Source organism: Heterodontus francisci, chromosome 1 (assembly GCF_036365525.1).
Source record: "Heterodontus francisci isolate sHetFra1 chromosome 1, sHetFra1.hap1, whole genome shotgun sequence".
In the NCBI taxonomy this organism is placed as follows: domain Eukaryota; kingdom Metazoa; phylum Chordata; class Chondrichthyes; order Heterodontiformes; family Heterodontidae; genus Heterodontus; species Heterodontus francisci.
Window position 1 is genome coordinate 25132838 of NC_090371.1, and position 25318 is coordinate 25158155.

The 25318-nt window shown below is 45.1% G+C and overlaps 1 protein-coding gene across 2 annotated transcripts in view; it reads left to right on the forward strand.

Annotated features, from left to right (window-relative positions):
- atrn (attractin) overlaps positions 1-25318 on the forward strand; it is a 481933-nt gene that overhangs the window by 312974 nt on the left and 143641 nt on the right. For both annotated transcript variants that reach the window (XM_068028731.1, XM_068028732.1), the window contains exon 26: positions 4205-4283. In XM_068028731.1, coding sequence (XP_067884832.1) covers positions 4205-4283 — 79 coding nt within the window. The remainder of the gene's footprint in view (positions 1-4204; positions 4284-25318) is intronic.

The window sequence follows — 25318 nt, forward strand, 5'->3', positions numbered from 1 at the left end:
AACACCAGTGTCTACCAACCTGTAGTCTGAAAAACAACCATTTACCATGACTTGCTGTTTTCTGGCAAGCCAATTTTTTTTATCCCTGCTGACAATTACCTTCAATTTTGTTAACCAGCCTTTTTGTGGCACTGTCAAACACTTGGTTAAAAATCCATATAGATGACATCCATTGCTTTCCCTTGATCAGCCTTCTCTGCTACTTCATCAAAAAATTCAATTAGATTTTATAAGCACGAGCTGCCTTTTGTAAATCCACACTGACTCTCCTTAATTAACTCAAACCTCAAAGTACCTGTTAATTTTTTTTTAACGCTGATTATTATTTCTAAAACCTTACCCACCACTGATGTTAAACTGACTGGCCTGTCGTTACTAGGAATGTCCTTACACTCTTTCTTAAGTAAAGGTGTTACATTTTCCACACTCCAACTTTCTGGTATCTAGAGAAGGTAATGACAAGTCGTTTTGCTATCTACGCTCTCACTTCCTTGAGCAACCTGCGATGCAAGCCAGCTGGACCAGGTGACTTATCCATTTTAAGCATAACCAGCCTTTCCAGTACATCCTTCCTAACAATTTTCCGATCCTTACCTCTACCAGTTCCGCTTTGACTGATATTTTGTCAATATCCTCTTTCTGGTAAACACCGATGTAAAGAACTCATCATGTATTCTATCCTTGCCTTGAAGCATATGTCAACCTTTTTGTCCTTAATAGGCCCTACCCCACCTCATACTATCTGCTTAGTATTTACATGCCCGTAGAAGATTTTTGGGTTCCTTTTTATGTTGACTGCCATTATATTTTCTAATTCTCTCTTTGCCAGTCTTATTTTCACTTCCCCTCTCAACTTATTACATTTGGCCTGGATTTCGCTTCAAGAGTTCACCTAACATGCATCATGCATTCTCAATTTTTTTGTTTCATCATATTCTCCATTTCCCTCATCATTCAAGGAGCCCTGGCTTTGGTTCCCTTGCATTTTGCCCTTGTTGGGATGTACCTAGCCTGTAGTTGAAATATCTTCCCCTTGAAGATCACCCAGTTGCGTTTTTTCCAGTCAGTCTTTAGTTCTATTTTATCCTGGCTGGAGCCCTCCTCATCCCATTGAAATTAGCCATCTTACAATTTAGAAGTTCTAGTTTAGATCGTTCCTTTCTCGTCTCCATTACTTCTTCTTCTTTGGCCTCCTTATCTCGAGAGACAATGGGTAAGCGCCTGGAGGTGGTCAGTGGTGTGTGGAGCAGCGCCTGGAGTGGCTATAAAGGCCAATTCTAGAGTGACAGGCTCTTCCACAGGTGCTGCAGAAAAATTTGTTTGTCGGGGCTGTTACACAGTTGGCTCTCCCCTTGCGCTTCTGTCTGTCCATTACTAACTTAAACCTAATGATCAATCTTAACCAATATTTACCCGACAGACACTTGGTCCACTTGGCTCACCTCATTTGCCAGCAGCAGATCTAGCAGTGCTGCCTTCCGAGTTGGACTGAGAACATACCGGTTCAGGGAGTTCTCCTGAAACTATTTCAGAAACTCCTCCCCCTCCTTACACATTACTCTATTGATATTATTGATACTTGGGTAAATAATTGCCCCACACAGTGGCGCAGTAGTTAGCACTGCAGCCTCATAGCTCCAGTGACCCGGGTTCAGTTCTGGGTACTGCCTGTGTGGAGTTTGCAAGTTCTCCCTGTGACTATGTGGGTTTCCGCCGGGAGCTCTGGTTTCCTCCCACAGCCAAAAACTTGCAGGTTGATAGGTAAATTGGCCATTGTAAATTGCTCCTAGTGTAGGTAGGTGGTAGGAAAATGGTGGGGATGTGGTAGGGAATATGGGATTAATGTAGGATTATATAAATGGGTGGTTGATGGTTGGCACAGACTTGGTGGGCTGAAGGGCCTGTTTCAGTGCTGTATCACTCTGACTATCACTACTCTATAGATCTTTCACATCGTTGATTTCCCTGAAGATTTGTTTCTCTCTCTCCCTCTCTCCCTCTCTCTCCCTCTCTCCCTCTCTCTCCCTCTCTCTCCCTCTCTCCCTCTCTCCCTCTCTCCGTCTCTCCGTCTCTCCCTCTCTCCGTCTCTCCGTCTCTCCCTCTCTCCGTCTCTCCGTCTCTCCCTCTCTCCGCCTCTCCCTCTCTCCGCCTCTCCCTCTCTCCGCCTCTCCCTCTCTCCGCCTCTCCCTCTCTCCGCCTCTCCCTCTCTCCGCCTCTCCCTCTCTCCGCCTCTCCCTCTCTCCGCCTCTCCCTCTCTCCGCCTCTCCCTCTCTCCGCCTCTCTGCCTCGTCTCTCTGCCTCGTCTCTCTGCCTCGTCTCTCTGCCTCGTCTCTCTGCCCTGTCTCTCTCTCGCTCTCTTCCCCCCTCCCCCTCTCTCTCGCTCTCTCCCCCTATCCCTCCCTCTCCCCTCCCACTCACTCCCTCTCCCCTCCCACTCTCCCACTCTCCCCTTCTCCCCTCTCCCCCCTCTCACCCACCCCCCCCCTCTCTCCCACCCCCCCTCTCTCCCACCCCCCCTCTCTCCCACCCCCCCTCTCTCCCACCCCCCCTCTCTCCCACCCCCCCCCTCTCTCCCACCCCCCCCTCTCTCCCACCCCCCCCTCTCTCCCACCCCCCCCCTCTCTCCCACCCCCCCCTCTCTCCCACCCCCCCTCTCTCTCCCACCCCCCCCCTCTCTCCCACCCCCCCCCTCTCTCCCACCCCCCCCCTCTCTCCCACCCCCCCCTCTCTCCCACCCCCCCCCTCTCTCCCACCCCCCCCTCTCTCCCACCCCCCCCTCTCTCCCACCCCCCCCCTCTCTCCCACCCCCCCCTCTCTCTCCCACCCCCCCCCCTCTCTCCCACCCCCCCCCTCCTCTCTCCCAACCCCCCCCTCCTCTCTCCCGCCCCCCCCTCTCTTCCGCCCCCCCTCTCTTCCGCCCCCCCCTCTCTTCCGCCCCCCCCTCTCTTCCGCCCCCCCCTCTCTTCCGCCCCCCCCTCTCTTCCGCCCCCCCCTCTCTTCCGCCCCCCCCTCTCTTCCGCCCCCCCCTCTCTTCCGCCCCCCCCTCTCTTCCGCCCCCCCCTCTCTTCCGCCCCCCCCTCTCTTCCGCCCCCCCCTCTCTTCCGCCCCCCCCTCTCTTCCGCCCCCCCCTCTCTTCCGCCCCCCCCTCTCTTCCGCCCCCCCCTCTCTTCCGCCCCCCCCTCTCTTCCGCCCCCCCCTCTCTTCCGCCCCCCCCTCTCTTCCGCCCCCCCCTCTCTTCCGTCCCCCCCCTCTCTTCCGTCCCCCCCCTCTCTTCCGTCCCCCCCCTCTCTTCCGTTCCCCCCCCTCTCTTCCGTCCCCCCCCTCTCTTCCGTCCCCCCCCTCTCTTCCGTCCCCCCCCTCTCTTCCGTCCCCCCCCTCTCTTCCGTCCCCCCCCTCTCTTCCGTCCCCCCCCTCTCTTCCGTCCCCCCCTCTCTATCTCTTCCGTCCCCCCCCTCTCTATCTCTTCCGTCCCCCCCCTCTCTATCTCTTCCGTCCCCCCCCTCTCCATCTCTTCCCCCCCCCCCCCATCTCTGCCCCCCCCCACCCTATATCTGCCCCATCCCCCGCCCCCCCTCCTCTCCTCCCCCCACCGGCCCCGTCGCCTTCCCATTGCATTGCGATTAAACCGAGGCAAAAAGGTGGAATGTTCTTCCTGCGCAGAGGTCAATTGGCCCTTAATGGATTATTATTAGCCACTTAAGGGCCTCTTCACGCTTCAGCTGGAGTTAAGCTAGTGGTGGTGGGTTCTCTTCCATGTGGGCGTTCTGTGGCCCACCGAGGGCCCCCAGTCGCAAACCAACACCCCCCACCCCCACCCCTACCATCACTGGGGCTTGTCAGACCTCAAGGACTGCAATGGTTGAAGAAGGAAGTACACCATCACTTTCTCAAGGGCTGCTGCTGCTCCCCCTAATTTGCAAGTGATTCAGTAGAAATGTTTCAATATTTCTATGGTATCTCAAACAGAAGTCTGAACTACTGATTTAACAACACCCTTATTAAAGGATCCCGCAACCATCAAATGGTTCATTTTGAGTCGATGCAGTTGTTCGTTTTAAAAACTGACTGATCTTTGCTTTATGTCATTTGGTGTCACTGGATTTTTTTTTCCAACAACTTCTAGTTCAGTAGATTAAACTGGCTACCAGTGTATTAGTTTCAATGTATTTCTCAGTGTTAACTTTTTACAAAAAATATTTTGCAGTTGTTTTCTGTCGTTACTATTGGTGGCTGCCGTGGTGTGGAAGATTAAACAAAGCTGTTGGGCATCGAGGCGGAGAGAGGTAAGCTTGTGTTCACAGAAATATCAACTGACTGCCCCCCTCGCTCCACCACCACTAATGTACACGTGTATTTATCCTTGACTGTTCAAGCTTGTTCCTTTTCAAAACAAGATTATGCATTGAATCTTTCTCTTTTCTCCAATAGTAGTATCTGCATTTAACCGTGCTGTGGCCATATTTTGTGCAGGTTTTGATAGTTCTTGCTGAAACAAAGCTTTTATCATTCCATTAGGTGCCACGTTAATGAGTCACAGGTAACTGATACAAAAATATACAATTTGATACCTGATTGTAGTCAACAAAGTTGTTGCAGTAAAACCTTAAGTTCTATTGCCCCGGGCTCTGGGTTTTGATTGTAAATGACTTATCTACTTATCTTTTCGCATGACAAAATTTGAGTCAAATTACTTAATCTGGCCACTATAACAAAGGAATAATAAGTTTACTAAATGAAGCTGAGCTAGATTTGCAGTTTTGTCTTGTAATGTCTTTTTAGTACTTAACAAATGGAATAAAATGTACAAATGTGTGTGGTTTTGGGAGGGAATAGTGATCTAATGTAATTAAAACCATAAAATATTTTTTCAGACTTTGGAATAACCTATTAACATTTCTTCCAGTGAGACATCAACTTAAAGCAGAGGTTCTTAAATATGATGTAGAATGCAAGATTTGTAGAATGCTTTGACGAATTATGATAAATGGCACACACATTGCAGCAAGTGGACTTTATTTCAGGTTTCGGCAGGTACTTCCTTTATTACTGCTTAGCTAAAGGCAGCAGCTTACATTTCAGTATGGCTTGGCACTGCAGCCTTCATTTCTTTGCCCAAGTGCTGTATTTCATATGAAAATCAGAATGGTGAGTATTGGAATGTTTGCCCATGGTGACTATTGCAGATGAGCCCATTTGTTGTCATGGTGTCTGCATACAGATACTTCAAGCTTGTTTGGTGGTATTTATCTGTCCTTTTATCCCAGGAATACTGTAATTAATTGTAATGCCATAATGTCAACAATTGGCTGCCAACACAGAACCTGGATTGAACCTGACACCACATTGTTATAAACTTCATTGCTATAACAATATGGTACATTTATAGATAGATCATCAGGTCTGTACTATACGTTGATGTGTTAGGAGTTGCTTTCCATGGAATAAACAAATTTTAAATATTAGTGCACTACATTATCTGACGATAGCCTTTATAATTTTAAGTGCAGTGATTTGAACATGACATGGAAGCACAAATGTAGTTTGTATCTCTTGCATATCTTGGGTTTTGTTGTGGGGAAGCTTAAATACAGACAGAATTTTACATTATTGTAGGTTTAGCTTACTGAGCTGTGCAAGGTTGGGTGTGTTGGATCTGTACACACTCTTTGTTTTGATGTGTAAATATTTTGTATTTTTCAGGCTTTTTTCTTGTATACATCTATTTTCTGTGGATGACTAAAACTTGCTGGTCATACAAGAAGAAAATTTATACAAGTAGTACACTCGTAAGAAGCTGTAGGGCTCTCTGTAAAACAGCTTCTTTCAGGCTTTGCTCCAAATTTTGACCTTCAAATTTCACAGTTTTTAGGAACCCACACTTGGGAATATGTCATTTGAAGTGAAAGCCACAAAAGTCAACTACAGTCCTGCAGGTTTGAGACCTGTATCATGGTTATTTTATATAAGAATAAGTATATCAGGAAACAAGACATGCAGAAAATGAAGGCATTTTTATCAAGTATAAATGTTTAATTTTGAAGAGTAATAGTAATATAGTACTTCGATTTTCATTAGTTATTGAAGAAGGCAGCAGAAAGAACATCTAACACATTTCATGTCCTTTTTTATTTAAAGATGGGAGTCATCTGGTTCAAATGTCCTTCCCTGGTCTGACCTACATGTGATTCCAGACCCACAGCAATGTGGTTGACTCTTAAATGTTCTCTGAAATGGCCTCGCAAGCCACTCAGTTCAGATGGGTGCTAAATGCTGGCCTAGAAAATATACATATTTTCTCTTCGCTAGTCCTCTGGAATTTGGACCGAAACATATTCGCACAAGGACTTGCAACATTTGAGCCAAGTCTTCCAGAACCCTGGGATAAAGATTGTCAGACCCAGGAACATTATCTACTTGTGCACTTCACCATCCTCCCCGATATGTGTTCTCCTGTAATTTTCATTTTTTTTGGGTCTACATTCATTTTTAAACTACATCCATTTCTTTTTTGCAAACTCTTGAAAAATAATTGTTCGATACCTGAGCAATTTTTTTCTTTGTTTTCAGACAGCAGATCCCTGTTGTCATTATTTTGTGTACCAGCCCCTCTTGGTTTACTCTGGACATATCTGAAGAATGCTTTACTATTTCCAGCTATATTTTCCTCATGATCATAGGGATATAGGGAATGTGAGCAGGGGTAGGCCATTCACCCCCTCGAGCCTGCTTTGCTGGTCAACTAGAGCATGGCTGATCTACCTGAATGCCATTTTCCCACACTGTCCCCATATCCCTTGATATCTTTAATATCTAGAAATTTGTCTATCTCTTGCTTGAACATACTTAATGATTGAGCTTCCACAGCCCTCTGGGATAGAGAATTCCTAAGATTCACCACTGAATGAAGAAATTCCTCCTCCCTCACTCCTAAATGGTCGACCTCATATTCTGAGACCTACTAGTTTATTTCCTTCTAGTGCCCATCAGTTTCCTTTTGGAATGTTCCTGCCCACTCACCTAACCTGTCTAAATCCACTTGAAGCCTCTTTGCATCCTCCTGACAACTCACATTCCACCTAGTTTTATATCATCAGTAAACTTGGAAATATTACATTTGGTCCTCACACGCAATCATTGATATAGATTGTAAATAGCTGGGGCCAAAGCACTGATCTTTGCGATACCCTACTTCTCATAGCCTGCCTGAGAATGACCCGTTAATTCCTATACTCTGTTTTCTGCCCATTAACCAATTCTCAATCCTCTTGCTTCCCTTAACTCGTTTATTGGCTGTCTGTAGATTTTTCATACATGAGGTTCATACCATTAAAATCAGCTTGTTTAAAATTTATCTTTTAAATGTATCCTTTGTATTCTACCCTGAATGCTAGAATATTTATTTTCATTAGATCTCCTCCACCCTTTGTGGGTTCCTTAATGCACAGGTTTGGAAATTAATTCCTCACAATTTCAGTAAATACCTGCTCTCGTGCACACTCTCTTTCGTGCATTATAGACAATATGAGAATGATAAAAATTCCACAGGATTGTTACTGAAGTCAATTTCATTAACTCCTTTTGATTATTTGGTGGCCTGTAGCTATTCCTCTAACTAACTTTTTCACTTTGCTGTTCTTTTGTTGTATTAAGAGACTCGACCACTTGGAGGATTCAATTCAAATTTTTAAAAAAGCACTTTTAGATCAAGGTTGAACCACTTGGCCAAAAAGGACAGCAACTAAGTTGTAAAATTTTTGGTGTGTGTGCTTTAGGATTGCCAAGTTTTTGCAGAGAATTGAATCTGAGAACAGAGTTTTACTTAAAATTTAGTTGATAGGTACAAAAATAATTTAAAAGGTTAATGGAATGTAGGCTTTATCTTAGGAGTGCTGGAATACTAAGGGGGTAAAAATTATTGTTGGACCCCACCTGGAGTACTGCTTTCAGTTCTAGGTCCCACACCTCAACAAAGATCTCTTGGCCTTGGAGGAGTGCAGTGTAGATTTACAAGAATAATACAAGGCTAAAAGTGTTCAATTATGGATATCGATTACATACTAGGCTTGTATTCCTTTGGGTGTAGAAGATTAAGAGATGGCCTAAATGAAATAAAGCAAAATATTGCAGATGCTGGAAATCTGAAATAAAAAGACAAAAAGCTGGAGATACTCAGCAGGACAAGCATCATCAGTGGAGAGACAAACTGTTAACGTTTCAGGTCGATGACCTTTCATCTTAATTCACCTGAAGCATGATCTAATTGAGGTCTTGAAGAAGATTAAAGAAGTTGCTGTGGTAGAGAGAGCGTGAAAATAGTTCCTGTGGTGGGAACAAGGGGCATTGTCTTAAAATTGGATCTGATAATTCTCGCGTCAATAAAAAAAAATCTGGAATTACAAACTAGCCTAATGGTGACCTGGAAACAATTGTCGATTGTCGTAAAAACCCATCTGGTTCACCAACATCCTTTAGGAAAGGAAATCTGCCATCCTTACCTGGTCTGGCCTACATGATTCCAGACCCACAGCAATGTGATTGACTCTTAAATGCCTTCTGAAGTGGCCTGGCAAACCACTCAGTTGTATCAAACTGCTACAAAGTGTAAGAAAAGCGAAGCTGCGAGCAGTCGGACCTGTGTGGGAGCACCTAGAACCGGGAGCGGATAAATTTAGCACCAGGCTCGGGGCCTTCACTTACCTTCAGGAGCGGAGAGCAATCGGACCTTTCCAAGGGTTGGCGCGTGCTGTCTGGGTTTGAAAAAAAAATTCGAACAGTGACATTACAGGAAAGCTGCAAGGTGGTTGGTTGGTGAGTAACTGGTTAGGGAGTATCAGTAAATAGCTGGGTTAGTAACTACAGTAAAGAGAAAGGTAAGGTCTTCAATTTTTTTTTATAGTAAGTAGTGTTTTTTAGGGAATCAAGGTCCCTAGTATATTAAAAATACAAACCGGGAACTGTATTTAAGAGCATGTTTGAAGGTGATGAGATTACAAAATCTCTGTACATTTTGTGGATTTTTTTGGTGTATGGGGTAAATTCGTGTGACTTCTCAGTTCAGACTTAAGACCTTTGACTGTAGCCTATGAATTGAACCTCACGCGCTCTCTCTCTTTCTTCACCACCTCCCCTCCCGCAACCCACCCCCACCGCAAGTTGGCAAAGCCCTCACTAAAATGCAGATGGAGTATCTTGCCTCAGTTCCTCAGCAGTGTGAACCTGTAAGCACAGTACTGCCCAACCGCGAGACTATTAGCCTCATCAGTCTCACCCCGAGAGACTACAAGTGTGGCTCACACTGGTATTGGGCAAGGGCTGTTGTGAAAAGAGTGATGCTCTTATTTTCTGACCTCCCATGATAACTAACAGGGCTCCATTCCAGCTATGTAGGCAGTTGAATTGACATCTTGAGGCTGTCTCCTCAGGTCACTTTTAAAGCTGCCCATACCCACTTCAGTCTGTAGTTTGTCAGGTGACATTTTTTTCCCCCTCGAGTGAACGCAAAATAAGGCGAGAAACATTTCTGGCAATATCGTGTGAAGCAGGATTGAATTTTGAGCATCTCAAGGTGATCAAAGAAGTCTTAGCAAAAGTTGTTTCATGTGTCTGCCACACCACCCCTAGGGCTCAATGCTCAGATTGCATTTACTGTTGGAGTTTTCTCGGCTATTTTAATCAGTCTTGAGAATTCTCTCGCCATTTGATGGCATATTGTTCTTGCAAATCTCTTCTGTATCAGTACCATCTTTGTGGTACCTCTGGGTATTCTGCTTTTGATGTGAATATAGGAGGTATGATCAGTAAGTTCGCAAATGATACGAAAATTGGCAGTGTCGTAAATAGTGAGGAGGAAAACCTTAGATTACAGGACAAAATAGATGGGCAGAGCAATGGCAAATGGAATTTAATCCTGAGAAGTGTGAGGTGGTGCATTTTCAGAGGAGTAACCAAGCAAGGGAATATACAATGGATGGTAGGACCCTAGAGAGTACAGAGGGTCAGAGGGACCTTGGGGTCCTTGTCCATAGGTCACTGAAGGCAGCAGCACAGGTAGATAAGGTGGTTAGGACGGCATACAGGATACTTGCCTTTATTAACTGAGGCATAGACTATAAGAGCAGGAAGGTTATGATGGAGCTGTATAAAATGCTAGTTTGGCCACAGTTGGAGTACTGTGTACAGTTCTGGTCACCACACTATAGGAAGGATGTGATTGCACTGGAGAGGGTGCGGAGGAGATTCACCAGGATGTTGCCTGGGCTGGAGCATTTCAGCTATGAAGACAGACTGGATAAGCTGGGGTTGTTTTCCTTAGAGCAGAGAAGGGTGAGGGGGGACCTGATTGAGGTATACAGAATTATGAAGGGCATAGATAGGGTAGAGAGAAAGGAGCTTTTTCCCTTAGCGGAGGTGTCACTGACCAGGGGACATAGATTTACGGTAAGGGGCAGGAGGTTTAGTGGGGATTTGAGGCAAAAAGGGTGTTTGGAATCTGGAACACATTGCCTGAAGTGGTGGTGGAGGCAAGAACCTTAACAACATTTAAGAAGTATTTAGATGAGCATTGAAACATCATAGTATACAAGGCTATGGGCCAAGAGTTGGAAAATGGGATTAGAATAGATAGGCCTGATGGCCAGCGCAGACACGGTGGGCCGAAGGGCCTGTTTCTGTGCTGTATAACACTATGAATATGACTCTGAAAGCAATGAAACAGGACGGACCACCGGCATAGATCTAGGCACTGGAAACGACAATGGCAAACCAAGCTCTGTCGACCCTGCAAATCCTCCTTTCTAACATCTGGGGGCTTGTGCCAGAATTTGGGAGAGTTGTCCCACAGACTAGTTAAGCAATAGTCTGACATAGTCATATTCACGGAATCATACCTTGCAGACAATGTCCCTGACAAAACCATCACCATCCTTGGGTATGTCCTGTCCCACTGGCAGGACAGACCCGCCATAGGTGGCGGCACAGTGGTATACAGTCAGGGTCAGTTGCTCTGGGAGTCCTCAACATAGGCTCCCATGAAGTCTCATGGCATTAGGTCAAACATGGGCAAGGAAACCTACTGCTAATTACCACCTACCTCCCCCCTCGGCTGCTGGATCAGTGCTTCTCCATGTTGAACACTAATTGGAAGAAGCACTAAGGGTAACAAGGGCACAGAATGTACTCTGGTGGAGGACTTCAATGTCCATCACCAAGAGTGGCTCAGTAGCACCACTGACCGAGGTGGCCGAGTCCTGAAGTACTTAGCTGCTAGTCTGGGTCTGCGGCAGGTGGTGAAGAAACCAACAAGAGGGAAATATCTGCTTGACCTCGTCCTCGCCAATCTCCCTGTCACAGATGTATCTCTTCATGACAGTATTGGTAGGAATGACCACCGCGCAGTCCTTGTGGAGACAAAGTCCTGTCTTCCCATTGATGGTACCCACCATCGTGTTGGCATGACCACCGTGCTAAATGGGTTGGATTTCTAACAGATCTGGCAACTCAAAACTGGGCATCTGTGAGGTGCTGTGGGCCATCAGCAGCAGCAGAATTGTATTGAACCACAATCTGTAACCTCATGGCCTGGCCTATCCCCCACTCTGTAATTGCCATCAAGCTGGGGGACCAACCCTGGTTCAATGAACAGTGCAGGAGGTGTCAGCCTGGTGAAGTTACAGCACAGGACTACTTGCATGCCAGACAGCGGGAGCAGCATCCAATAGACAGGTCTAAACGATCTCACAACCTACGGATCAGATCTAAGCTGTGCAGTCCTGCCACACCTAGTCGTGAATGGTAGTGGACAATTAAACAACTAACTGGAGGAGGAGGCTCCACAAATATCCCCATCCTCAATGATGGGGGAGTCCAGCATTTCACTGCAAAAGGCAAGGCTGAAGTATTTGCATCCATTTTCAGCCAGAAGTGCCAAGTGGATGATCCATCTCGGTCCTGAGGTCCTCGGCAACACAGATGCCAGTCTTCAGCTATTCCGATTCACTCCACGAGATATCACGGAGCGGCTGAAGGCTCTGAATACTGCAAAGGCTTTGGGCCCTGACAACGTTCCGGCAATAGTACTGAAGACTTGTGCTCCAGAACTAGCCGGGCCCCTAGCCAAGCTGATACATTGCATCTACAATACTGGCATCAACCCAGCTATGTGGAAAATTGCCCAGGTATGTCCTGTACACAAAAACCAGGATAAATCCAATCTGGCCAGTTCTCGCCATATCAGGCTACTCTCGATCATCAAAGTAATGGAAGGGGCCGTCAACAGTGCCATCAAGCAGTACTTGTTCAGCACTAACCTGCTCGCTGATACTTAGTTTGAGTTCCGCCAGAGCCACTCAACTCCTGTCCTCATTACAGCCTTGGTCCAAACATGGGCAAAGAGCTGAACTGGTGAGGTGAGAGTGACTGCCCTTGCCATTAATGCAGCATTTGGCCAAGTATGGCATCAAGGAGCCCCAGCAAAACTGGAGTCAATTGGAATCAGGGGAAAACTCTTCGCTGGTTGGAGTCATAGCTAGCACAAAGGAAGATGGTTGTGGTTATTGGAAGTCAATCATCTCAGTTCCAGAACACCACCATCTGCAAGTTCCCCTCCAAGTCACACACCATCCTCACTTGGGACTATATCGCCTGTTCCTTCACTGTCACTGGGTCAAAATCCTGGAACTCCCTTCTTAACAGCACTGTTAGTGTCCCTACACCCCAAGGACTGCAGTGGTCCAAGAAGAAATCTCACCACCACCTTCTCAAGGGAAATTTGGGATGGTCAATAAATTCTGGCCTAGCTCGCAATGCCCACATCATGTGAATGAATTAAAAACAAGGAAAAGAGTGGAGAGTCTTGCATGGTAAGTTTACTGGTGACACTAAGTTAAGTTGCGTGAATGGGAGCAGAAAGTTGCTTGATAGATTAAATGAATGGACTAAAACTGTGACAAATGAATTGCAATGTGGGGATGGGATGTGAGGTCATCCACTTTGGACCCAAGTAAGATTGATCAGAGTATTTTTTAATGTCAAGAAGCTTGTGCATGAGCAGGACGATTGATTTAGGAGTCAAAGTGCAAAAATCACTGAAAGCCTGTGGGCTGGTCCAAAAAAATAACGTAAACAGCAAGTGGAATGTTGACCTAAACTCAAGGGCTGAAATACAAAAGGGTGGATGTTATGCTACAGCTTTACAGAGCCCTGGTGAGACCCCATCTGGAGTATTACTTTCAGTTCTGGACACTGCGCCTCAGGCAGGAAATATTGACATTGGAGGGGCTGCAACATGAATGGACCTGAATGATACTGGGGCTGAAAGGGTTAACTTATGTTGGCAGCATGCATAGACTAGGCTAGTATTGCCTTGAACATCGATGATTAAGAAGTGATCACATTGAAATACTTGAGATGATCGAAGGAGTTGATAGGATAGATAGAGATAAACAATTTTGTCTGTTGGGAGAGTCCAGAACAAGGAGGCATGTTGTTAAAATTAGACATCGGCAGTTGAGGTATGATGTAAGAACCACTTCTTCACAGAGGGGATTGTGAAAATCTGGACTTGCTTCCCCAAAAAGCTGTTAAGGCTGGGGATCATCAGAAAATTTCAAAACTGAGATTGACATATTTTTATTAGCTAACAGTGTTAAGTTTTATGGAACCAAGGAGAGTAGATGGAGTTAAGGTACAGTTCAGCCATGATCCAATTTAATGATGGAGAAGGCTTGAGGGGTTGAATGGCCAATTCCTGTTCTGATAAAAGTCAGTCCAAACAGCAAAGAGGGAAGTAAATATGAGCACATCTGTATTATCCAACTATAACAGTAAAGCACTCTTCCTGCATTTTCATAGCACATGCATTATCAGATAAATCATCGGGAGGGTGAATACCAAACTACCTATGTACTCGACATAAAGGTGGGGTGTGGCAGGGGTGAGGGGTGGAATTATTCAGACAGCACGTAAACTCAAATGATTGAAGATATAAAAAGTTGCATATTTAATGCCATGATGAGAAAAATATAAAAGCAAAATACTGCGGATGCTGGAAATCTGAAATAAAAACAAAAATTGCTGGAACCACTCAGCAGGTCTGGCAGCATCTGTGGAAAGAGAAGCAGAGTTAACGTTTCGGATCAGTGACCCTTCATCGGAACTGACAAATATTAGAAAAGTCACAGGTTATAAGCAAGTGAGGTGGGGGTGGGGCAAGAGATAACAAAGGAGGTCCAGATTGGACCAGGCCACATAGCTGACCAAAAGGTCACGGAGCAAAGGCAAACAATATATTAATGGTTTGTTGAGAAAAATATACATCGGTGGAATTACCTGCAGTTTTTTTTTCCATTTGTTTCATGGGATGTGGGCGTCGTTGACGAGCAGCATTTGTTGCCCATATCTAATTTCCCTTGAGAAGGTGATGGTGAGCTGCCTTCTTGAACCGCTGCACTCCATGTGGTGTAGGTGCACCCACAGTGTGTTAGGAAGGGAGTTCCAGGATTTTGATCCAGTGACAGTGAAGGAACGGCGATATAGTTCCAAGTCAGGATGGTGTGTGGCTTGGAGGGAAACTTGCAGATTGTTGTGTTCCCACGTATCTCCTGCCCTTGTCCTACGTGGAAGAGATCACGTGTTTGGAAGGTGCTTTCAAAGGAGGCTTGGTGAGTTCCATAAGTGAATCTTGTGTGTGGTACACACTGCTGCCATTGTGCATTAGTGATGGAGGGAGTGAATGTTTAAGGCAGCGGATGGGGTACTGATCAAGCGGGCTGCTTTGTCCTTGGTGTCGAACTTCCTAAGTTTTATTGGAGCTGCACTCATTCAGGCAAGTGGAGAGTATTCCATCGCACTTATTTATTTTATATTGAGCAAAGGTTGCACTACAGTCTGCAGGGATGAGGGCTTTGTGACAGTTTTGATATTAAAGGTATTCTTGCCTTATTCTAGAGTGATATTTAGTAACCTTGTAGTTAAATTATGAACTTATAGTCAGTCCTATGGTTTCATCCTATTGCTTGCTGCTGCAGTTGGGTAAAACTTAGTTTAAAGATCCCCTGAGCCTTAGATAAAAACTGATGTGGGAGAAAGATTGCACGGCAGGTTCCTGCAGTAAACAGGAAAATACAATAAGCTCAAGGCTAACTCGGCATTTAATGCTTGGGTTTATGCAGCACAGAAATATTTTTGGTTTGGGGAAAAGATTATATCATATAAAAAGAATAAGTTACCATGGATTTTTTTTCCATTATTCCCTACAAAGCTGGTTAAAACGGACAACTGAACTTCAAGTATTAGGCGAGTTGCAGATTCTTGTGACTTGCTGAAAGTGGGAAAATAATGTTTCAAAAGCTGGTGAATGGAAGATTTCCACGTCTACGTTTATTGCTGTAGATTCCAGTGTTCGTTGTCAGCTATCCTTTTATTAATTTATAATGCTGCAAAGGTGTGATATTAGAAAAACATCCAGGATTGACTTCGGGAATATTGCTCATCACCCAAAACAATGAAAAAAAAGTTTTTTTCATTTGGATGAATTGTGGCAAACTTAATTGTCTCAACGACCATTTTAATGTATATGAAAAAATAGCCTACCTGTAAGGCAGCCAGCTACTGATACTAGAGGGTATAAATGATCATTTGCTGACTGTACAGGATTTTGATTAGGGTAGTTATTGCTGAAATATTTCTTGATTGGCTAAATTACTTGAGTGACCTACAAAAATGCCATAATGCGATATACTGCTGGTAAATGTTTTTGGTTCTCGGATCATCAGAATTAGATGGTGCAAATGACTGACTGAATTGAGTTTTGGTTCAGTTGGGAAAGCGAAACTTACTAAGGGTAGCCGTTTTCCTTCAGTGTTGGAAAATTTGAGTATGTTTATCTGAACTTGCCTCCCTTGTACTTTTATAAGCTGCACATATGCTGTCCTGTGTACTGTTTCTCCTCCCTCCCCACTTACTGTCTTACAAGAGATAGGAACATAGGAAGAACATAGGAAGATAAGAACAGGAGTAGGCCATTCTGCCCCTCGAGCCTGTCCCGCCATTCAATGAGATCATGGCTGATCCGCGGCCTAACTCCATATACATGCCTTTGGCCCATATCCCTTAATATCTTTGCTTAACAAAAATCTATCTATCTCAGATTTAAAATTAACAACTGTTCTAGCTTCAACTGCTGTTTGTGGGAGAGAGTTCCAAACCTCTACCACCCTTTGCATGAAGAAGTGCTTCCTACATCTCTCCTGAACGGTCTGCTCCTAATTTTTAGACTATGCACCCTAGTTTTTGAATTTCCAACCAGTGGAAATAGTTTATCTTTATCTAGCCTGTCTTTTCCTGTTAATATCTTGAAAACTTCGATCAGATCACCCCTTAACCTTCTAAAGTCTAGCGAAAACAGGCCTAATTTGTGTAATCTCTCCTCGTATCTTAACCCCTGTAGTCCAGGTATGATTAGATTAGATTAGAGATACAGCACTGAAACAGGCCCTTCGGCCCACCGAGTCTGTGCCGAACATCAACCACCCATCCACACCAATCCCACACTCTCACCACACATCCCCACCCGCCCCCACACTTCCCCACCACCCACCCATTCTTGTAACATTCTTGTAAACCTACGTTGCAATCCCTCCAAGGCCAATATATCTTTCCTAAGGTGTGGTGCCCAGAACTGCTCACAGTACTCCAAGTGGGGTCTAACCAGGCTTTTGTACAGCTGCAGCATAACCTCTGTGTCTTTATACTCCAATCCTCTAAATATAAAGGTTAGCATTCCATTAGCCTTTTTGATTATTTTCTGCATTTGCTCATGGCATTTTAAAAATCTTTGCACCTGAACCCCCCAAGTCTCTTTGGACATCCACTGTCCTTAACCTCTTCCCATTTAGAAAGTACCCTGCTGTCTCCTTTTTTGGTCCAAAATGGATAATCTCACACTTGCCCGCATTGAAATCCAGAGTTTTGCCCACTCACCTAGTCTGTCAATATCTCTTTGCAATTTTATGCTGTCATCTAGACTGTCTACAATGCCGCCTAACTTTGTATCATCAGCAGATTTGGATATATTACTTACTATGCCATCATCCAAGTCGTTAATGAATAATGTGAATAATTGAGGCCCCAACACAGATCCGTACGGGACACCACTAGTTTCATCCTGCCAATCGGAGTACTTAGCCATTATCCCCACTCTCTGTCACCTACCACTCAACCATCTTTCTAACCATGCCAATAATTTACCCTCAACTCCATGGGCTTCTACCTTCGTTAACAGTCTCTTATGTGGGACTTTATCAAATGCCTTCTGGAAGTCCATATAAATAACATCCATAGACATTCCCCTGTCCACTACCTTCGTCACCTCTTCAAAAATTCAGCGAGATTTGTCAGGCATGACCTTCCCGTCATGAATCCATGCTGGCTGTCCCTGATTAACTGAAATTTGTCTAGGTGTTCAGTAACCCTATCCTTGATTATAGACTCCAGCAACTTGCCCACCACAAATGTCAGGCTAACTGGTCTGTAATTTCTTTGGTTCCCCCTTTCACCCTTCTGAAAAAGTGGAGTGATATGTGCAACTTTCCAATCCAGAGGGACCATTCCTGAATATAGGGAACTCTGAAAGACTATAGTTAGGGCATCTACAATGTGCTCCCCTTCTTCCTTTAACACCCTCAGATGGAAACCGTCTGGTCCTGGGGATTTCTCACTCTTTAGTTCCATTAATTTCCTTGTTACAGATGATTTACTTTGGTTAATTGTATTAAGTCCCTGTCCCCTATCGGCTATTAATTTTTTCAGGACTTCCGGCAAGTTATCCTCCTTTTCAACTGTAAATACTGAGGCAAAGTAATTGTTCAACATGTCTGCCATTTCCCCATTATCAATGACAATATCTCCATTTTCAGCTTTTAATGGGCCTACATTGCTCTTGACCACCTGTTTTCCCTTTATGTAACTATAAAATTTCTTCTTATTGATTTTGATGTCCCTTGCAAGTTTCCTTTCATAATCTCTTCTGGTAGCTCTTATAAGCTGCTTTGTGACCCTTTGCTGGTCTTTGTATCGATCCCATTCGGCCGGATCTGTGTAACATTTTGCATTTCTGTAAGCCATTTCTTTTTGTTTTATGCTATCCCTAATCTCTTCAGTTGTCCATGGCTGTTTTTTCTGTGACGTGGAGCTTTTTCCTCTCGGGTATATACTCGCTCTGTATTTCGTTAAATGTTTCTTTAAATATTCTCCACTGTTCTTCTTCAGTCGTTTGACCCATTAACAGATCTACCCAGTTTACCGTGGACAGTCTCTGTCTCAGCCTGGTAAAGTCAGCCTTACCCAAGTCTAAAATTCTAGTAGCTGATTCGTGCTTTTCACTTTCAAACGCTACCTTGAATTCGATCCTGTTGTGATCACTATTTGATAAATGTTCACACACAGGCTACTAATTAAATTTGGCTCATTACTCATAGCTAAATCTAATGTTGCTTGTCCTCTTGTTACATCTCGGGCATATTGCTGTAGGAAACTATCCCAGACACATTCCAGAAATTCACTGCCTTTCTGGCAGGTGCTAGTCTGCCTTTCCCAATCTATGTGTAAGTTAAAATCCCCCATTAATACTACTCTGCCTTTGTTACACACTTGCCTAATTTGTGCATTTATACAATCTAACACCTCAGAACTGCTACCAGGGGGTCTCTCCACAACACCCATTACAGTTTTAGATCCTTTTCTGTTCCTCAATTCCACCCATAAGGTCTCCACTGGATGCTTTCCCCTCATTATATCCTCCCTCCCCAATGAGGTGATATTATTTCTAATCAGTAAGGCTACATCACCCCCTCTGCCATTTTCCCTGTCCCTCCTGTAAACTTTATAACCAGGTATATTTAGTTCCCAGTCCCGAACATCCTGGAGCCACCTCTCCGCAAAGGCCACCACATCATAATCTTCCATTTGAATTTGCGCCTGCAGCTCATCTAGTTTATTCCTTACACTCTGTGCATTTGTATATAGAACTCTTATTTGGGCTATACCCCCTAACCTGTCCCTCAGCACTGATGCTTTATTCGCCTGTTTATTATTTCTCTCTTCTGGTTTAACCAGTATACTTCTTGCAGTTTGGTAACAATGAGCCTCACCACTAATCTGCACTCCTACCTTCTTTAACTTCCTGTTTTTCCATGCAACTGAGCCCTCCCCCCACTATTTAGTTTAAAGCCCTATCTACAGCCCTAGTTATACGATTCGCCAGGACTCTAGTCCCAGCATGATTCAGGTGAAGCCTGTCCCATCGGAACAGCTCCCTCCTTCCCCAGTACTGGTGCCAATGTCCCACGAATTCGAACCCATTTCTCCCATACCAATCTTTGAGCCACACATTTACCTCTTTAATCTTATGGACCCTTTGCCAATTTGCTCCTGGCTCAGGTAGTAATCTGGAGATTATTACCTTTTTGGTTCTTTTTAATTTAGCCCCTAGCTGCTCATATTCCCTCAGCAGAACCTCTAACCTTGTTCAACCTATATCATTGGTACCTTTGTGGACCACGACAACTGGATCTTGCCGCTCCCATTCCAAGTTCCTCTGCAGCCCAGATGAGATATCCTGAACCCTGGCACCATGTAGGCAACACAGTCTTCAGGACTCTCGATCCTGGCCACAGAGAACAGTGTCTATGCCCATAACTATACTATCCCCGATTAGGACTACATTTCTCTTTTCTCCCCCCACTTGAATGGCTCCCTGTACCACTGTGCTGTCGTCAGTTTGCTCATCCTCCCTACAGTCTCTACTCTTGTCCACACAGGGAGCAAGAATCTCGAACCTGTTGGACAAGGACAATGGCTGAGGCTCCTGCAACACTATCTCCTGGATCCCTCCACCTGTATCACTCATAGTCACACCCTCCTGTCCCTGACCACTGGCCGAATTCACGGTAGTTAATCTAAGGGGTGTGACTGCCTCCTGAAACACAGCGTCCAGGTAACTCCCCCCCCCCCCCCCCCCCCCACCCTGATATATTGCAGTGTCCGAAGCTCAGGCTGCAGCTCATCAACTCTGAGCCGGAGTTCCTCGAGCAGCCAACACTTGCTACAGATGTGGTCACTAGGAATCACAATGGGGTCCACCAGCTCCCACGTCATGCAGGTACAACACATCGCCTGGCCCTGCATCTCTATTTTATTTAATTAGATTTTAATTTGTTTTTTAAATTTCCAACTGGTCTTTAGTTTTTAATCTGCAAAATATTTCTCCTATTCACCTTTAATCTGAAATCAACTTAGAGTAGGTAATTCAAATTAGCAGTTACTTACCAACCAATGAACTTACGATTTTCCTGTGATATCACTTTGTTTTTTTTCACTGTTTTTACTCCCTTAAATTATCCAAAAATTAGATTATTTACACTTGGAACCTTGATTTCCCCCCCAAAAAGTACTACCTACTATATTAAAAAGAACTGTAGACCTTTCTCTTTCGTTACATGCCGAGCTATTTAGAGATATTCCGTAACTGCTGTTATTCACCAACCAATCACCTTGCAGCTTTCCTGTGATGTCACTGTTGACTTTTTTTTTTTTAAAACTCAGGCGCGCCTGGACTGCTTCCGGAAGGTAGTCCGGCTCGCTGACTGAACTCTCGCTCTCTCTCCCGGTCTCTTTATACTCCGGCTCCGTTCTTGCTGTTTCCCGCTGTCTGAGTGAACTCTCTTTTTCTCTCTCTTATTCTCTCTCTCTTTCTCTCTGTACCAGTGAGATGCACCTTACATGTAGTTCATTCTATTTTTAAAACTGTGAAACTCTTCATCTCACTCTCTTCCTCCTACGACTTGACTTTTAAAACCGAAGGTTGTTTTCACCCAGTCACAGCTTCCAGTTTTACCTAGTCCCTCCTTTTGATATGAGTGTTGCACCCTGGATCTTTTAAAGATGACTTAAACCATCTTATCTCTGAATGACTAACAGCAGGACCAAAAAAAAACTTGATCCCCTACAATTCTGAAATGCTTTCTTTTAATGCAGTTTTCTGCTGAACTTAAACCAAGGGTGTCAAACTCATTGTATGTGTGGGTGTCCTGATCTGATAACTTGGAACTTGATGTGGATTTCGTACTTAGCTTTTATTTATTGCTACTGCTGCACGTTGCACCTGGGGAATCACCTCTTTTCTGCACTCTTTCCAGAGCTCGAACATATCTCATTTCTTGGCAACAAGAACTTGATACAGTATTCAAAGTCTGACTAGAGTACCATGAAGTTTGATCATTACCTGTCCTGACTTGTATCCTACCATTTTGGCTATATGATTTGTCATTATATTAGCTTTGTTCGTTGCTGTTGTGCACCAGTTAATTATGTTTGGCATCATGTTTACTTTTGTAAAATATTTTTCGATCTATTTTATCTTCAGCCTTCACTATTTCGATACCATTCATGCTTGCATCTAATTTTCCTCCTTTTGTGCTTCTTTGGTCTGTTGTACTGTCAATACAAGAATGTGCTGCAATAACAACACGACTGTTGAGCAAGGGACTATTAACACGAGTCCACCACAGGCGCGTGGTTGAAATTTGAGGTTGGGGGAGAGAAATATTTACATATACTGTGCATATTTAGAATTTGTGTTATTCTTTCTCCCATTTATGGAAATTAGTTAAGGTGCAGCTAAATCTTTTTTCCAAAAATGATACCTGCAAAATGTTATGACCATCATATATCAGCATTGCCTCAGTGATAGCAGTCTTGTCTCTGAGTCAGATGATTGGTGGTTCAAGCCTCACTCCAGAAACTTGAAGCACAACGATGAGGCTGGTGCTTCAATAGAGTACTGATTGGGAATCCTGTTCCAGGTATGTTGTCTGTCGAATAAGGCATTAAACTGAAGCCCAATCTGTGCTCTCAGGTGGGCATAAAAAGATTTTGTGGCACTATTTTGAAGAAGAGCGGAAAGTTCTCACCAGTGTCCTGGTCAATATTGATATTTATCCCTCAACCAATATCACATTATCTGGTCATTTATTTCACAGTTTGACTTCTGACAATGCAGAGTATGTGTCGAGTGATCGTGGACGTCAGTGCGTGCGAGCATTTGCCAGCTTGCCATACGAATGCGCACACTGATGTCACCATGCAATGGCTTCCTCACCACTAAATATCCGCGATCGAAGCTTCCATTTCCCCCTAACAGTATCCTGCTCTCTCCCGCTATCTCTACTTCAATCTGTGCTTTCAATTTCCTGCTCTCGACTACTCACCGTTTGCTCCATCCTGCCTCACAGCTCGATGAAAATTAATGCATACAAGAGTGAGGTGATGCAGTTTTGCAGAAGGGATAGGGAGAGGCATTATAGACTAAATGGCACAATTCTAAATTGTTTACAGTGAAAGTGGGACCTGGGGGTTCATGTGCTTAGATCTTTGAAGGTGATTGGACATATTGCAAGAGTAGTTAGCAAAGTATATAGGATCTTGGGCTTCATAGAAGAATCATAGAAAGTTTACAGCACAGAAAGAGGTCACTTGGCCCATCGTATCTGCACCAGCCGAAAAATGAGGTGACTAGAGCTGCACACAGTACTCAAGTTGTGGCCTAACCAATGATTTACACAGTTCCAGCATAACCTCCTATACCTTCTGTACCTCAGTTAATAAAGGACAGGATTCCGTATGTCTTCTTACGCACCTTATCGACCTGTTCTACTTTCAGGGATCTGTGGACATTCACCCCAAGGTCCCTCACTTCCTCTACACCTCTCAGTATTTTCCCATTAATCGTTTATTCCTTTGCCTTGTTTTACCTACCCAAATGCATTGCCTCACACTTCTCCGGGTTGAATTCAGTTTGTCACTTTTCTGCCAAATTCCTCGCTATCAACCACACGGTCAATTTTTGTGCCACTTGCAAACTTCTTGATTATGTCCCTAACATTTACATTCAAATCGTTGAAAGATGCCACAAAAAGCATGGGACCTAGCACTAAGCCTTGTGGAACGCCACAGGAAACAGCTTTCTAGACGCAAAAACATCCATCAGCAATTACCTTTTGTTTCCTGCCACTAAGCCAATTTTGTATCCATCTTGCAGCAATTCCCGCGATCCCATGGCCCTTTATTTTTTTAACCAGTCTGCCATGTGGACCTTGTCAAAAGCCTTGCTAAAATCCATGTAGACCACATCAACTGCACTAACCTCATCAATCTTCCTTGTTACTGTTCAAAAAATTCAATCAACCTAGTCAGACAAAATCTTCCCTTAACAAATCCATGCTGACTATCCTTGATTAATCTGTGCCCTTCTAAGTGACAGCTTATCCTGTCTCTCAGAATTGATTCCAATAATTGGCCCACTACTGCGATTAGACTGACTGGCCTGTAATTTTCAGTCTATCCCTTGCTCCCTTTTTAATCAAAGGTACATGTTAGCAGTCCTCCAATCCTCGAGCACCACACCTGTATCCAGTGAGGACTGGAAAATGATAATCAGACATTCTGCTATTTTTTCTCTTGCTGCTTTTAACAGCCTTCAGTACATTTCATCTGGCTCTGGTGGTTTATCCACTTGCAACGATGCTAATGCCATTAATACTTCCACTCTCCCCATGTTCATCACATCCAATACTTCACACCCCTCTTCCTTAACTACAATACCTGCATCATCCTCCTGTTTGTGAAGATAGACGCAAAGTATTCATTAAGAACCAAACCAACACCTTCCGTCCCTACACGTAGGTTACCTTTTCGGTCTTTTATGGGCCCTACTTTTTCCTTAGTTATCCTCTTAGTCTTAGTGTATTGGTAAAACATCTTTGGGTTCACCTTGATTTTGCTTGCCAACATTCTTTCATGCCCTCTCTTTGCTTTGCTAATTTCCTTTTTGATTTCGTCCCTCCACTTTTTATACTCCGCTCGGCTTTCTGTAGTATTGAGCTCTCGGTGTCAGATCTAAGCTTTTCTTTTCTGCCTCATCTTACCCTGTAAGCTCCTTGACATCCATGGGGCTCAGATTTGGCCGTCCCACCCTTTTTTATTGTGGGAACAAGTTTACTATGGACATCTTGAATCTCTTCTTTGAATGTCTTCTACTGCTCTGACACTGATTGACCTTCTAGTAGCTGTTTCCAGTGTACTTTCGCTATATCACTACTCAGCTAAGTAAAATTGGCCTTGCCCCATTTGAAAACTCTAACTCCTGTTCTATTCTTGTCCTTTTCCATAAGGCTGCGTTTGCTGCCACTGCTACCACTAGATGGTGCTGCAGTGGCACATGCGCAAATGCAGCATGTGCCACTATAATGTCACAGTCTGCGACTTCAGGCAGCTGACAGGACTAAAGATGGCACTGCTCAAATAATCACACGAAGGCAACCTAACCTAAACACATGGCAGCACACAATGGCGGGATGGAGAGAGCGAGGGAGCAGGCCGGGTAGGCGGGGGGGGGGGGGGGGGGGGGGGGGCGGGGAGCGGGCCGGGTAGGCAGCGGGGGGGGGGGAGTGGGCCGGGGACACGGGGGAACGGAGCAGGCCGGGTAGGCAGGGGGGGGAGCGGAACGGGCTGGGGAGGAGTGGAGCGGGCCAGGGAGGCGGGGGAGGAGCGGAACGGGCTGGGGAGGAGTGGAGCAGGCCGGGGAGGCGGGGGATCGAGCGGCCGGGGACGGGTAGGTGGAGCGGAGCGGCCAAAAGAGCGGAGTGGCCGGAGAGAGCAGCGGAGGGGGTGGGAGCGGAGCAGCCGAAAGAGCAGAGTAGCCAGAGAGAGCAGCGGGGGGGTGGGGGCGGGGGGGGAGTGGAGCGGCTGGAGAGAGCAGCGAGGAGGGGAGTGGAACGGCGAGGGGGGGGAGCGGAGCGGCCGGAGAGAGCAGCGAGGGGGGGGCGTGGAGCGGAGCTTGACGCATGGGTGAATACCCATTGGCGTTGCATTGCTGTACGCGTAAAGCACATGCGCAGAGGCCGACCAGGCGCGTTGCCTGAAGATGCACACGTCACGCGATGATATCATCGGCGCATGCGCTAACCAGTCCTGGTAAGTCGGAACACAGCGCATGCGCAGAGAGCAGCAGCCTGTCTGCGCATGTGCACACCTTGGCGCAGCCTGATGACGTCAGTGGCCGGCTGCGTTGTCAGGAATCACTTTGTTTCCATAATTATGTTAAAACTGACTGAATTATGAGCACTACCACCAAAATGCTGTCCCACTGCCACAACTTCCAGCTGCCCAGCTTCATTTCCTAAAATGTCGAAAACTGCGCCCTCTCTTGTTGGACCTCCTGCATACTGGCCAAAAAGGTTCTCCTGAATGCACTTCAAGAATTCTG